The sequence below is a fragment of the Ziziphus jujuba genome, chromosome 5 (genome assembly GCF_031755915.1).
Source record: "Ziziphus jujuba cultivar Dongzao chromosome 5, ASM3175591v1".
NCBI classification, from domain to species: Eukaryota; Viridiplantae; Streptophyta; class Magnoliopsida; order Rosales; family Rhamnaceae; genus Ziziphus; species Ziziphus jujuba.
This window is the reverse complement of record NC_083383.1, coordinates 2192273-2206319: the sequence shown is the minus strand read 5'-3', so window position 1 is coordinate 2206319 and position 14047 is coordinate 2192273. Positions and strand designations below refer to the sequence as shown.

The following is a 14047-nucleotide window of genomic DNA, read 5'->3' as shown; positions in this document are numbered from 1 at the left end:
ACCCTAAAACTATTGGTATAATTACTTTACTTGAGGATAAATATCAATTTATCCCATAAATAACCTCTTTCCATGATTATAGTTTTAGGGTTAATTATTTTAGGGTTAAATATCTCATAATTTGATTATTTTATTATCTAATAAAAAAATATTCTGTATATTTTTATCAATGACTTTACTTATATATTGTTCACAATTCCTTTCTTTTTAGAATATATGTATATATTGTTCACCGTTACTTATATATATATATATATAACATAGTATTTTTCTTTTCCTTTTTCTTTCTTTTTAGAATATATGATTTTCTGAAAATATAAAAAATAAAAAAATAAGAAAATTAACTACTAATACTGAAAATGTTGACATATTTAATTAACTCTAAAACTATTCGTAAAATTATTTTACTTGATAAATATCAATTTATCCCATAAATAACCTCTTTCCATTATTATAGTTTTACGGTTAATTAATCTCTTTCCATGATTATAGTTTTAGGATTAATTATTTTAAGGTTAAATATTTCATAATTTGATTATTTAATTATCTAATAAAAAATATTCTATACATTTTTTACTTTTTTAAATTCATAGAAATGGGAAATAATTTATTAGATAATCAAGTAAAGATATGTATATGTAACATCCCACATCGGTTGGAGAGGGGCACGAAGCGGTCTTTATAAGGCTGTGGATACCTCTCCCTTCAGGACGCGTTTTGTGAGCAAAACCTTGAGGCCAGGGGGGAGAGAGGGTGTGAACCCTGGGCCAAAGAGGACAATATCCTGATGCGGGTGGTCTGGGCCGTTACAGTGGTATCAGAGCCAGTACCCAGATCAGTGTGCCAGCGAGGACGCTGGGCCCCAAGGGGGGAGGATTGTAACATCCCACATCGGTTGGAGAGGGGCACGAAGCGGTCTTTATAAGGCTGTGGATACCTCTCCCTTCAGGACGCGTTTTGTGAGCAAAACCTTGAGGCCAGGGGGGAGAGAGGGTGTGAACCCTGGGCCAAAGAGGACAATATCCTGATGCGGGTGGTTTGGGCCGTTACAGACTGTCAGGACCCGTCCAGAATTCCTTCCCCGGAACCCTAGACAGCCCTGATCCCAGGGAAACCCTACCGAACCCTCCAATGGAAAATCCGGCAGAGCCTCCCCTAAGGGATTTACTTACCACAAACTACCTGCACTGAAAACACACTTCTAAAAACATCCCCTTATTCCTCCCACAAACTACAAATTGATTCCACAAATTGCAGCACTCCAAAAGAAAACAGCGGCAACCCAGTGCATAAATAACAACCACACGTCCAATACAGTATACAGAGCATTATACAGATACATGCGGAATTTATAAAATGACAGATACGGAAACAATATAAGATAGAGAGGAAAAAGGGAAGAAAAACTTCTTGAACCTTCGGCAACGAACTGAGACGTTGGGCTCGCCCCGGACAATCAACATCTCCAACCTGGACCTAGGGGAACGGAATTTAAGAGTGTGAGATGCTAATCATCTCAGTGAGTGACCCTATCTACTATACAATATAATACCACAGTAATACAGTAGATAGATAATAATTAATTGGAAAATAATAATTTCTCTCAAAACCCTTACAATTCTCTCAGTTGGAAAAGTTCCCCTTTTTAAAACCTTTTCGCAAAACCCAGTATGCATACCTCCCGAAAATCAAGGGATTAAATAATTTAACAAACAACAATTAAATAAATAAATACCCCAAATATATAATTAAACTGTAATAAATTATAATAAATAAATTTTAGAACACCTTTGGGGTTTTAAACTTTAATTGCAATTTACACCGACAATTACACCTGACGCACCACACCATATACCGGTGATGCCCTCCGATATCCAGCGTCCCGAGCACCGACTGGCGGGAGATTAAAGAGAGAAACCTGCAGTGGTCACTTCGGCGTCCCAACAGTACCGACTGCTAAAAAAACCATCACCCGGCCAAGGAGGGGGGCGGCTGTGCGCAACAATAACCTTGCCTGCCCACGGTCCAATGGCAACTCACGGGTGAAGTAATAACCGCACGCTAAACCATATAATAACCGCGTGCTAAACCACGTGTCCATACACCATACACCAGAACACCAATACTGTATGAGTGCGTCTAAAAATAAACATAAACAACCAACCGTACCGTTTTTCCAAAAACCACCGTGGGAAGTATACCAAAATTTCACAAAACACCATCCCACATATTTTATCCAATCACCCGGTACGAAACAGCGATAACAACAAACCACAATTTTCTCGAAATACAAAATGCAACCATAAAAATACCGCGGGCATAATTTATAAAATTTAACCAAATATTTTCATAAAATATTTAACCCAATTATGCCCGAGAAATCACATTTGAAACCACGTAAAATTAATACCGAAACATACATTGCTCATGCATAACAAATAAATTAAATTAAACCACATTAAAACCATAATTAAACCACACCACATGAGCATAATTAATTACTAAATTAAATATCAATTAAATTTAATTAATTGCCCAAAATAATTTTTGAAGGTGGGTCATTCACCTGGAACACGCAATTAATCCAAGATCCACCACGGGATCAATTCTACGACTCACCGGTGATCCTAGAACAAAATTCACAGACAGTCAAATAAAATAATATTTTATTCGGGTAAATAATACCCGGTACCCGGGGGCTTAAACGCAAACGTTAACCAAAATGGTCGAATGATATACCGAATCGAAGCTCATGGAACGAGGATCACCAATCCGGTCTCCGTCGACCCCAATTCCGCCGGAGGTGGCCGGAATTTGGTCGGAAAGTTTCGGCCGGTGTTCACTTCCCCATATCTCGCAAACCGCTTCGAATTTCTGGGATTGGAGGCCATTTTTGGATTCAGAGGACCCAAAATAGGGAGATAGGAGGCTCAATTGAGAGTGGGCTGGCCGAAAAACACAAGAAAAGAGGAGAGAGAAACTTGGCCGGCCGGCGGCTTCTCCGGCCCGATCGGCGCGCGTCCGGCGGCGGCTGGCCGTGAAACTTGGTGGCCAAGCTCGCGAGGTGGCGGGCTTCCTTGGTGGCTGGCGCGTGAGGGCTATGGGTGGCCGGAATTTGAAATACAGGAGAGAGAGGGACGGTCGAGAGAGAAGAAAGAAAAGCTGCGTGTGTGTGTGTGTGTTTCGGGGAAGAAGAAGGGAAAAAAGAAAAGAAAAAGAAAAAGAAAAAGAAAAAGAAAGAATGGTGTTTTCCCACGTGGGGAAAGAAAAAGAAAAAGAAAAAAAAAAGAAAAAGAAAAAGAAAAAGAAATAAAAAAGAAATAATTAAATAATATTAATAATAATATTATTATTCAAAAATAATAAAATAATTTGATTTTTTTTTTTTTTCACATGGTTGACATGTGGTATTTCACCATGGTGACACATGGCCACCTTCATTGAATCACACGTGGCACCTCGTTATACGTGTAAAAATAATATTAAAATAATACAGTATTTGAAAAACTTTACAGTTCCATAACTTTCAAACCACATGTCCAAATCGGACGTACCGCTAGTCTACGGACTCGTATCGATGAGCACTTCACAACCATGCATGAGTCAACGCTCAACCTTGCATGAATAAAAAGTCAACTCCGACACCCCTTGGACAGTTTGGACCTCAACTTGTTTTGCTCATAACTTTCAAACCGTAGCTCCGTTTTCAACGTGCTACCAGTCTACGAACTCGTGCCAACGTATACTCCGTAACGGTACCTCAGTCAACCTAAAATTCCAACCGAGTCAAAAAGTCAACTTTTGACCCTTTGATCAACGGTCAACGGTCAACCTCGATCAACGTGCAAAAATTTCCGACATGGTTCGGGACGGGGTGTTACATATAGGTATATATAACATAGTATTCGATACTTTGCAATTTTTCAGGATTACAAGCATGTGATAGTGAGTGTGATCCATGATTTTATTTATATATTGTTCACCAGTTTTTTCTTTTTAGAATATAGGCATACTAAAACATACAAGTCAATGATACATCCAATCTCCAATGAATTGATATGGCTAGAGGTGGAACGCCATCCAATTAGAAGAAAAATGCCAAGAAGACCAAGAATTACAAGGAAAGAAGCAGAAGATGAGAGCTAGGAAAAGAAAAGGTCATTCACTTTCAAATATGGACTTTGCAATGAACTTGGTCACAACAAAAGGTCTTGTAGGGTGGTTAGCAATCAATTGAAGGTAAAATTAATTTTAATGTTGGTTTTGCATTAGATTTATGGTATTTTATTTTCTCAACATTCTTCTTTTTTCTTTTTCTTTTTTGTTAACTTAGTTTATTTTCTTTGAGTTTGATAGGAAGCAGTTCGATCTGGAGCTTCTACTTCCCAACTAGGTATAATTTTTTTTATATCTTCTTATTAACTCTTTTTTTCTTTTTTTTTTCTTTTTTTTTTTTTCTCTTTTTGGCTGGAATTAACAACTTTATTTTATGATATGCAACTAGCATATAAAATTTATTGTTCAAGAATAAGTCAAATTAACCAGGAACAAGGTCTGTGATATGGAAGGAAATTGATTTCTTATGCTTTCCTATTTTGATGGCTATAGTTGATGTTTTTGATAGCAATCAGTGAAATTTTTTATATGAAAAACTATTCCTTTTGTAATTTTTGATCCAGAGTTTGGAGACTATTCCTTAATCCAATTAATTATGATGGCTATAACTGTGTTGGCATACATGGAGGAATCTTTTTTTATTACACAATAAATGTTTGGGTTATGGCACTTTTCTTTTATATGGTCTTTAATGAAGGAAAATGAATGTTTGATTGTAAGATATGGTTATGTTTAGATAACATATATTTTACTTTGTGATCATCAATGAAATATTTAATTAATGATTTAAATATTTGATTATAGGAATTATATGCTTTATTTTAACGCGTAACATTATAAACTATCAAACTTATATCAACATGACTAATGAAAGTGATAAAAGATAGCGTAGTATCATCATATTTCCAAGTGTTATTTTAATTGGCTATTCAAATTTGTTTCTACATGATAAAAAAAAAATATTTTTCAAATATTGAATTTTTAATGTAAAAAGTTAAAAAAAATTTAAATGCAATTAATTAATACTTATCATATTAATAATGGAAATGGATTCTAGTTTTTATCCAAAAAAAGTTTGATTATGAATACCAATGATAATAGATGCCAAAATTTTTATTGGCAGAGTGTTTGAATTTAATTAAAATTTATTTATGTTATTGTTTTCTAATTTCAATATAAAATCCATTGTTTTAAGGGTTTCTTTTTTTAATAAAAAAACATTAATTTATTAATTAAGAAGGAGTAGATACATCTTTCAATCACAAACTATTAAGCTACAAGTACAAGGTCCTTCCTCGACCCAAACACACATCTCATTACAAGATAAAATCATGCTTAGCCAAAGAATGTGCCACCATCTTAGAAGTTCTAAGTTAAATAGCTTACATTATCGAAAAGAAAAAAAGTTGAATGGCTTATAGCTCAACAAGGAAAAGGAAAAAAAAAAAAAAAAAATTCTCTAATTAGAATGGCCACCCTGAACAGTATAAGTTTCACATCCAGATTATAAAAAGGAAGCCTTGAGATATATCTCTTCCCTGTAAATAACAATTATCAAATCCTGATTTATATATATATATATATATAAAATATTGAATACTGAAATTTTAAATAATTGGAAGATGTCACTTAAATATCTATAGTTAAATATATTTAATTTATTTGATAAATAAAATAAAATTAAATATTAAATGTGAAAGTGCATGTTATTATACATTATTATATTATATGATTTGATTATTTGATTCTTAGCAAACTTTTATAAGTATAAATTGAAAAAAAAAAAAAATTAAAATATATTTATTAGCAATAAAATTTTTAAATAAATTTTCAAATATAATTAATTATTACATATTATATTTAACATAATCTATTATAGTTACATCATTTATTATGGTTATTAAAACCTTGCACGGGGATGAGGCAAATTAAAAAAACAAAATATTTCAATTTGAACTTTCTCATTATCATTGTTGACCATAAATCGGCAGATTTAACGTGGGGTGGCCCGAGCCAATCCTGGATTAAACCGTATTAATCTTATTACTTCTTTTTTATCATAATTAATCTCATTATTTGGGTGAAAAATCAAATGATTTTATTTATTTGTCCCCACATTAATTATTTATCATGTTTAGAAACATTGTCTAAAATTTTCAATTACTGCATTTATGAATTTAATCCTTTTTCTTATATAAATGACAAAAAAATCAAGGCTAGAAAACTCTTATTATTCTTTTAATGAATAATGTTAAATGTTTTAAAAAACTCTTTCTTATTATTTATTTTATACATATATATATATATATATATATTTTACTCGAACTATATAGGTATATTATTAAAATTATTTACAAATGTTTTGAATATAAAATATATTTTTCTCATTCTATGATTATTTTTTTTTTCTAAAAAAAAAGTCCTTAAATTCTTATTTTATTTTGTTAGTGTTCGAGTAACCCTGATGATAAAAGGAAAAAAAAAATCCTATTTCATTTTTAATTAAAATTTCATTTTACATAAGCTATTAAGCATTTGTAACCCAATAAGTTATTTAGTTTCTTTTTTAATTTTTTTTTTGGGGAAAGATTTCATAAATCAAAATATATATGGCAAATACTGATGCATTTTCAAAATTGAATACTAGTAATATAAGGTTTTATAAATTTTGTAAATTCTATACGAATTTTAATTTACCTGACTATCAAATTCAGGTTCCTCCTTGACTATATTAATAATGTCAACAACTAATTTGCCTTTTTTGCCAAACAATTAATAAAACTCTGTTTTGTTTCTCTTTATACGTGACATATTTGTTCTACTCAAACTGCAGAACCAAATTAGTATATAAATAAAGAGTCAAGACGATCATCCGAACAATTTTCTTTCTTTCTTTTCCCTTTTTTGGGCAGAAAATATTTGTATATGGCCACGTGGCCACGTCAGCATAGACAACATTTTCACATAATTAAGTAGCTAACTCCACCTCTGCATAGTTATGTATTCAAGTTCTCACTCAAAGTGGTTGGTGGACTTCAACTTCATTAAAAGCGTGGAAGGGATTGATTTTTATCTGTTTGACTTTGTTTGCATAGGTGACATAATAAAGAATCCTAGAAACGATTGCCGTTGTTTCCATTAGGTTGGTAAGTAAAAAGAAAAGTTAGATTGAGAGAAATGATGCCAAAATAGACATTATAGAAGAAAGATAATTATACTTATACCAGACATTAAGCAGCATGTCGGCATCATTCAACAACACTCATTAAACTTGTCCTTTGTTAAGGGGAAAAAGAACAGTAACGGCCAAAAACTATAACATTGCAACTTGAACTAATCAATTACCTACTCTGTCAACATCCTATCATGGCAAGGAGATTTTTACGGTTTACCAGTTGGCTTCGGTTCCGCACACAGACAATATGCTTATATCATAGAGGATTTTTTATTTTATTTATTTTTTTTGATGATGAATTCCAAACCTTCTAAGGGTTGAGACTGTGAAAACAGCATTAAAAAATTATGGCTCTTTTTAAGTAGAAAAGCCTACAATGTGAAACAAACATAGGAAAAATGTTGAAAATGCATGTAAATCCAATCAGAATAAGTTCAGCAGATGAAATGAAATTAGGATAAAAATTTAGTATTCTGCAAAATCGGGGAAAGCCACCTTCTCAATGGTCATATATTGATACAGCAGAATTTTAAATGTCCCGTAAAATTGGAAGAAACCCTACATGGAAAGCCAATTGCCCTACAATGTATACATCTGGAAAAAAGGAAAGTTCTACATGGAGGACCATAGATGATACTGACACTATACAGCATCTCAAAGAGCTATGAAAAATAATAGAAAGAGGTTTTTCACAGACAATATCGGCAAACAGAGATACTGGAGCGGCGCTTGAAACAATTTATGATACAAGGGCATCACGGCCAATGAACACATTCAAGAACTACGTATTTCACACTGAAACAACTAGAATAACCCACAGAATAATACAGGATCGACGGAAATAAAATAAAAAAAAAAAAAAAAAGACTTAAAATTATCTAACTATGGATCGTTATGGGATTGCAAACTAAAGCACATACATTTATCTTTCATTGCTTCGGATTCACTTACATATTCTTTGAATCTGTACTCTTCCTGCTTATAGGTAGGAGGCACCTTCCCATCACTGTAGCATTGGTTACATAAACTAAAATGAGCCTTAATCTCCTTAAAGCGGGAACCAATAATTGGATAGCGGCAAACTGAGCAGATATGGTCACCATGGCGGTTCCTATCGCCAGTCTCGAGCTTCAACAAAGTGGACATGATACCAAAACCCCAATCTGGGTCATCGAACATTACAAGAAACTCTGAAAAAGAAACCATTGAAGCATCGGTTTCTCCATGGACTTCCAGCATCTCACTCACTCCCTGGGAAGGGACATATATAGCCCTCAGCAATTTGATATATCCAGCTGCATCAGCTTTTCTAATCTGAGAACCACCTTCATTCACAGGACGCCACAGAAGCGCATCAAATGCAATTCGTTTACGCTTTTCTGGAGGACCATTGCAAATGGGGGCTAGAACAGCATAAAACATGCCCAAGTCCACCCTGCCTGAACCCATATCATCCAAGACAGAGAGTATCCTCTCATTTATGGCTTTGACAGCTCCCTGGAATGTCTCAGGCTTTAGAAAATTTAACAACCTCCGGAGTATTTCTTCCAAGTTGGGCTTACGTATGGATCTCTCGGGAACACCACTACCAGAATAGGACACTGGGACGTCTTTATCACTCATTTCCTTCTTCACGAGCTCTACATCACAGCGGCTCAATCTTGTAACCCTTTGAAAAGCCCTAATTCCAAGAGCGCTGGACAAGTCCTGTCTCAACGTAGTCTTCTCACCAACTGTCTTAAATTTTGAGGGTTCCACAACGACAAAAGCCCCCTCTCCATTCGTACCCCCATTTCCTTTCACCTTCTTCTTCTGCAGCTGCTTCAAATGTGATATGGCATCATGCAATTCCACTCTGTTGGTCATTTTCAATGCTTCCTTCAGAGCTTTCTTAGCTTCCTCAGTCTCTCCAGCTCCCAACAAGGACACAGCCTTGTTAAGCTGTGCTCGCCAATGGTTTGGCCACACAGCTAAAACCCTAGTGTACATCTCAGAAGCCCTCTGGAACCTACCTAAATCCATATAAAGCCCACCCAAATTATACAAAGCATCTATATGACCAGGTTTTAGATCAATGGCTTTCTGAAAGACCTCAATTGCCCTCTCATCCTCCCCCATGGCATGCAAAGCAGAAGCCAAATCGCAATGCGCATCGGCGTAGTCTGATTTCATAAAAATGGCCTCTTCTAAGGCCTTCACGGCCGCCCTATATTCCCCAACACCAAAGAGAGCACTACCAAGAAGTTTCAAAGCTCTAAAATGAGTTGGATAAAGAATTGCAGCTTCTCTATAATACTCACAGGCACTTAAAACCATACCTTCACCTTCAAGCGCAATCCCAAGATTCACATAGATTTGTGGTAACAAATATGCCCACTGGTTCCCTCCGGCCTCAGCTGCCTCGAGAGCTAACAAGAACTCCTCTTTTGCCTCTTTGTACTGGCCAAGAACATACAAGCAATTCCCAGCTCTAAAATGCGGCCTGACATCGATAGGTTGCAACTCACAAGCTCTCTTGAAACTCACCATGGCCTCCCTGAACAGCTGGTGCTCATACAAAACCCTCCCAATGGCCATGTGCCCATCGAAAGCCTCTTCCCTCGACCTAGCACCGTCAGCTCTGGTCCTCAACACCCCCAATTCCTTCACAAACACAGCATAGTCGTGCCCAGATTCTTCCCAGAACACTCTCTTGTCCGAAAGCTCCGAAGAAGGCCCCAATTCCCGCGACCACCCAGCATCCGAGTAGGCGTCGAAGTTGTCCCCTTTCAGTTTCCCATCCTTGGCTTGTTTAGCCTTCAACCTCTTTATCAAAATCTCCAAATCGTCCACAATCTTCCACGTATCGTCGAACACGATTCCGTGATTCGGCGACACCGCCCAAGCAGCCGTCCTCTGCTTCTTCTGCGACTCCACGACCCGCTCGTCCACTATCGAAGACGATGAAGCCTCAGACGCCAAGGAAACCCCTTTGTCGTCCAAAATGAGCTCGAGCCCCAGCGCGTCGAAGTCACGGTCGACGTCGCCGGCACCGTCGTCGTATGTCCGCAAAAGCCCCTCGTAGGTTAGACCTTTCTCGCCGTCGATGAACTCACCGTACGTCCGGAAGACCTCGTCGAGAATGGCATTGATCTGTTCATCGCTAAACTTGACCCTAGGATTAACGGCTACGACGAGAGCTGCCATCTCCTCCCTGTTGAGACCTCCGTCATGGTTAGCATCGAATTGCTGAAAAATCCTCTTCACCTTCTCTGATCTGCTTCCTCTTGTAGCCATTTCCGTTTATTACTTCTCCTTTTACTCCTTTTCTTTTATCTCAGGGCATGAACAAAGAAAAAAGAAGAAGACAGCGAAGACGAAAAAGGTATTTCAAAAAAAAAAAATTATAATAATAATAGGAAAAGCAGCCGGAAAGGGCAGAGGCAGATCATAAAACAGCCAAGCTCGAAGACCGCATTATCTTTATTTTTATTATATGTTTAAAAGAGATTTTTGTTTTTATAACAATTTATGGTGCCGTGTTTGAATCTGAGCAATTCAATGGCATCAAGAGGAACATAAAAGAAGGGTTTGGGATTTTGGATTAGGAATTTAGGACCCTCGTTTTCTCTCTCTCTCTCTCTCTCTCTCTATCTATCTTCCTCTGATGATGGCGCTGGGTGGTGGGGGCTCTGTTTTCCCCGCAAAATAAAAGTCTATCATTCTTGATTTTATTTTATTTTATTTTTATTAATTTTATAATTTATTTTGGCTAAGAATTAGAAGACTTTTGAAGGGGAACTTGGGTTTGGGGGATGTAGTGGTTGGCAGGTGGGCATTGGCTGGTTTGCCAAAGAAGTAGATGTTTTGCCAGCTGGCCAGATGAGTCCTACCTGTTTGCGGTTGCTCTACTTCTACTCACACTCTCTCACTCTTGCCGCACTTTTTTTCTTTTTTTCTTTTTTTTGAAGTTTTTTATTTTAATTCAATTTTCTTGTAATCTTTTGTATTTTGTTTTGATGTAGCTTTTTCTTCTTAAACGTTAGAAGTTAAATCATGGGCTATTGCCATCAAATTTCAGAATCTATCAAAGATTTTTAAATATTTTTTTTCACCATTTAATTTTTGTTTTATTATTATTATTATTATTATTTTTTCTTTTGGTGAATACTTTTATTTGGGTTGTTGGTTAAAATTACTTGATTTGTGTTGATGGTTTTTGTGGCCTTATAAGTTAAATTTAAGATATGATAATGACGAGTGTTGCTGCATTATTTGGAATGGATATGCATCAAAATTCGAGGAAAAAAAAAAAAGAGAAAATCAAATTACACCACGTTGAGTTAAGTCACCCAGTTTGGACTTATAATTCCAATCATTAAGGTCGCTTTAATCTTTTATTATTTTTTGTTGGTTAATAATATCACTTTAATCTTGTTTTATTGGTCAATCACTTTTATCTTGTTTGATAAAATAAAAAGGTTATATCAAACATTCAATCCACAAGTTTCCTCATTATAATGTCCTTTTGTTTTATTTTGAATATTATTATTATTATTTGGTGATAGAAAATGTCCACTTCTAATAATAATTAGGGGTATTTAAAAATATAAATGCAATGGAACCGAACAGTCTAATCCAATCTAATTCAATTTTATTCGATTAATTTAATAAATTTTGATTAAAAATTATGAAATTAAAAATTATAAAATTCAATTAAATTATATCAGTTATCAAATTTAGTGCTTAAAAAACCAATTCAATCAAATATCTATATAATAATATATAAAAAGTTATTATATTGATGATTTTTATTGATTAAGTTGTAAATTTCAAATAGAATACACCATGTTAAATTAATTTTCTTATAGCATCCGATTAAATTATTGACTGATTTCATTGTAATACTGTAGAATTTTTTCTTTTTTTGGGGGGTCAAAATTGAATTGTTGGTTGTATTGTAATATTGTGAAATCTTTCGTGAAACTCGAATTTGGATCATAATTTTTTTTGTATTGTTAGTTATGTTATTGTAATATTAAAAATATGATTGAATTGAATACAAATTAACTTCAATTTAAAACCGATGAAAATAATTAATCTAAACCGATTAAGGTTGAATTAAATTGAATTGTAATCTTTTTTGGTTTGATTGAAAAATTCAAAAACCAACCTCTATTGAATCGAATCGAATATTGGTCAAATCCATTGAATTGGAACAGGACACTCCTGCAAATAACGCTGTACGAACATGTAATTGAGATTTTTCGAATATATATCTTTCTATGTTAGTAGTTATTAACATGGTCAATTTGTTTCCAGTCCTTCCGAAAAATATTTATCCATAACAATCTATATTGCAAACCATCTCATATACACTCAAAATTATTTTGATAATTATAAATGGGTCATTCTTATCATTTCCTCGTTATTCCCTCCTTAATTACCTTGAAAATAATTATTTTTGTAATGATTATCAATCAATATATTTTGGACAAGATCAGAATATTATACCCTTCACGGCAGAAAAGAATATTACAGTCTTTTCGTTTTGATCACTTCCTAAATATATTGTTCTTAATATTCTATGTTGTAAGTTTCATCTTATATATTCAAAATATTATTGATAATTATACGTGGACCATTTTATTATTATTATTTTTTTTTCACTTTATAAATTTTCTTAAAAAAAAAAAAATCCCTTTCATAAGATAATGTATTTTCATTATTCGAAGTGAAGCGGTCGGAATGATTATTCTTACGAGGGTCATTCAAACAAAAACTTTTTGTTTCACTTTTTTATGAAAAAAAAATAATAATCTGTCTTAATATTGTTTAAATGTTTTGATAATCAAGTGATAGTAACAAATGGGTCATATTTTCATTGAATTGTAAGGATACATTTTTGAACAGAATCATATATGTGATCAAGTATGTCAGTAGCTAAACAAGATTAAAAATAATTTTGTGTCCTATAATGATTTATTTATGCTTATGATTTCAAGTTATTGAAAATTTAAAATCAACTAGATTTAACGATACATCGTAAGCTCAATATTATTATTGTGTTTGACGTAACTACAGCCTGAGGTCGTTGTTGGTGCAAAAAATCAACAATTAAAATTTATGCATTCTGTAAATTTAGAATTTTTGTGAAAAATAGAGAGAAAAAGAGAAAAAAAATAAACGTGTATAATGTAGACGTGTATAATGATTTTCCAAATTGTCGGTAACTTTATTCTTAATACAGGGATATAATCCCGGCGTAGAAAACATAATAATATTATTTAAAGATAAATAATAGTTATTAGAATTTCTAAACTATTTAAATTTAGATATATTATACTGTACATTTTAAAATTTTTTTTTATTACAATCGAATATTCTCGTGCGTTTAAATAATCTAAATAGATTAAAAATAGAATAATAATTATTTTGTAATTAAGGTAATTTAGACTGTTTTTCTTATTTGTCCATATGTTTAGGGATTGGTTAAATATACCTCCTTCACATTCATCGGTTCAAAACAAGCCCCTCCTCTTTAAAATGAAATTATTGTACCGGATAAAAAATTAGCCAGACACGCAGATGAAATAATTAGAGAGGTGAATGTATAATGTAAGGGTTGCTAATGATCACTACGACAAAAAAAAACAAAAAAAAAAAATTACTATTAATAAATTACCAATTTACCAAAAGAAAAAAAGGATTGATATTCATGAATTAAATCTTATTATATATAGACCAGAAATTCATGAAATTAGTTGCTATTAATAA

At 33.7% G+C, this 14047-nt stretch overlaps 1 protein-coding gene and 1 long non-coding RNA gene across 2 annotated transcripts; both read right to left on the bottom strand.

The window, feature by feature from the left end:
* Positions 1-586: 586 nt before the first annotated feature.
* On the bottom strand, positions 587-3247 carry LOC132803689 (uncharacterized). The gene is made up of 2 exons (XR_009638914.1): positions 2740-3247; positions 587-2627 (listed from the first exon to the last, which is right to left on the bottom strand). It is a non-coding gene; the product is annotated as an uncharacterized LOC132803689 (long non-coding RNA).
* A 4525-nt stretch (positions 3248-7772) lies between these two features.
* LOC107420396 (uncharacterized TPR repeat-containing protein At1g05150) lies at positions 7773-11004 on the bottom strand. The gene has a single exon (XM_016029343.4). The coding sequence runs from the start codon at positions 10565-10567 to the stop codon at positions 8174-8176; it is 2394 nt and encodes a 797-aa protein (XP_015884829.1). The 5' UTR covers positions 10568-11004; the 3' UTR covers positions 7773-8173.
* Positions 11005-14047: the final 3043 nt, after the last annotated feature.

Bases quoted from the DNA above. Each gene is read 5' to 3' on its own strand.
- LOC107420396 (XM_016029343.4), bottom strand. From the start codon at position 10,567: ATGGCTACAAGAGGAAGCAGATCAGAGAAGGTGAAGAGGATTTTTCAG.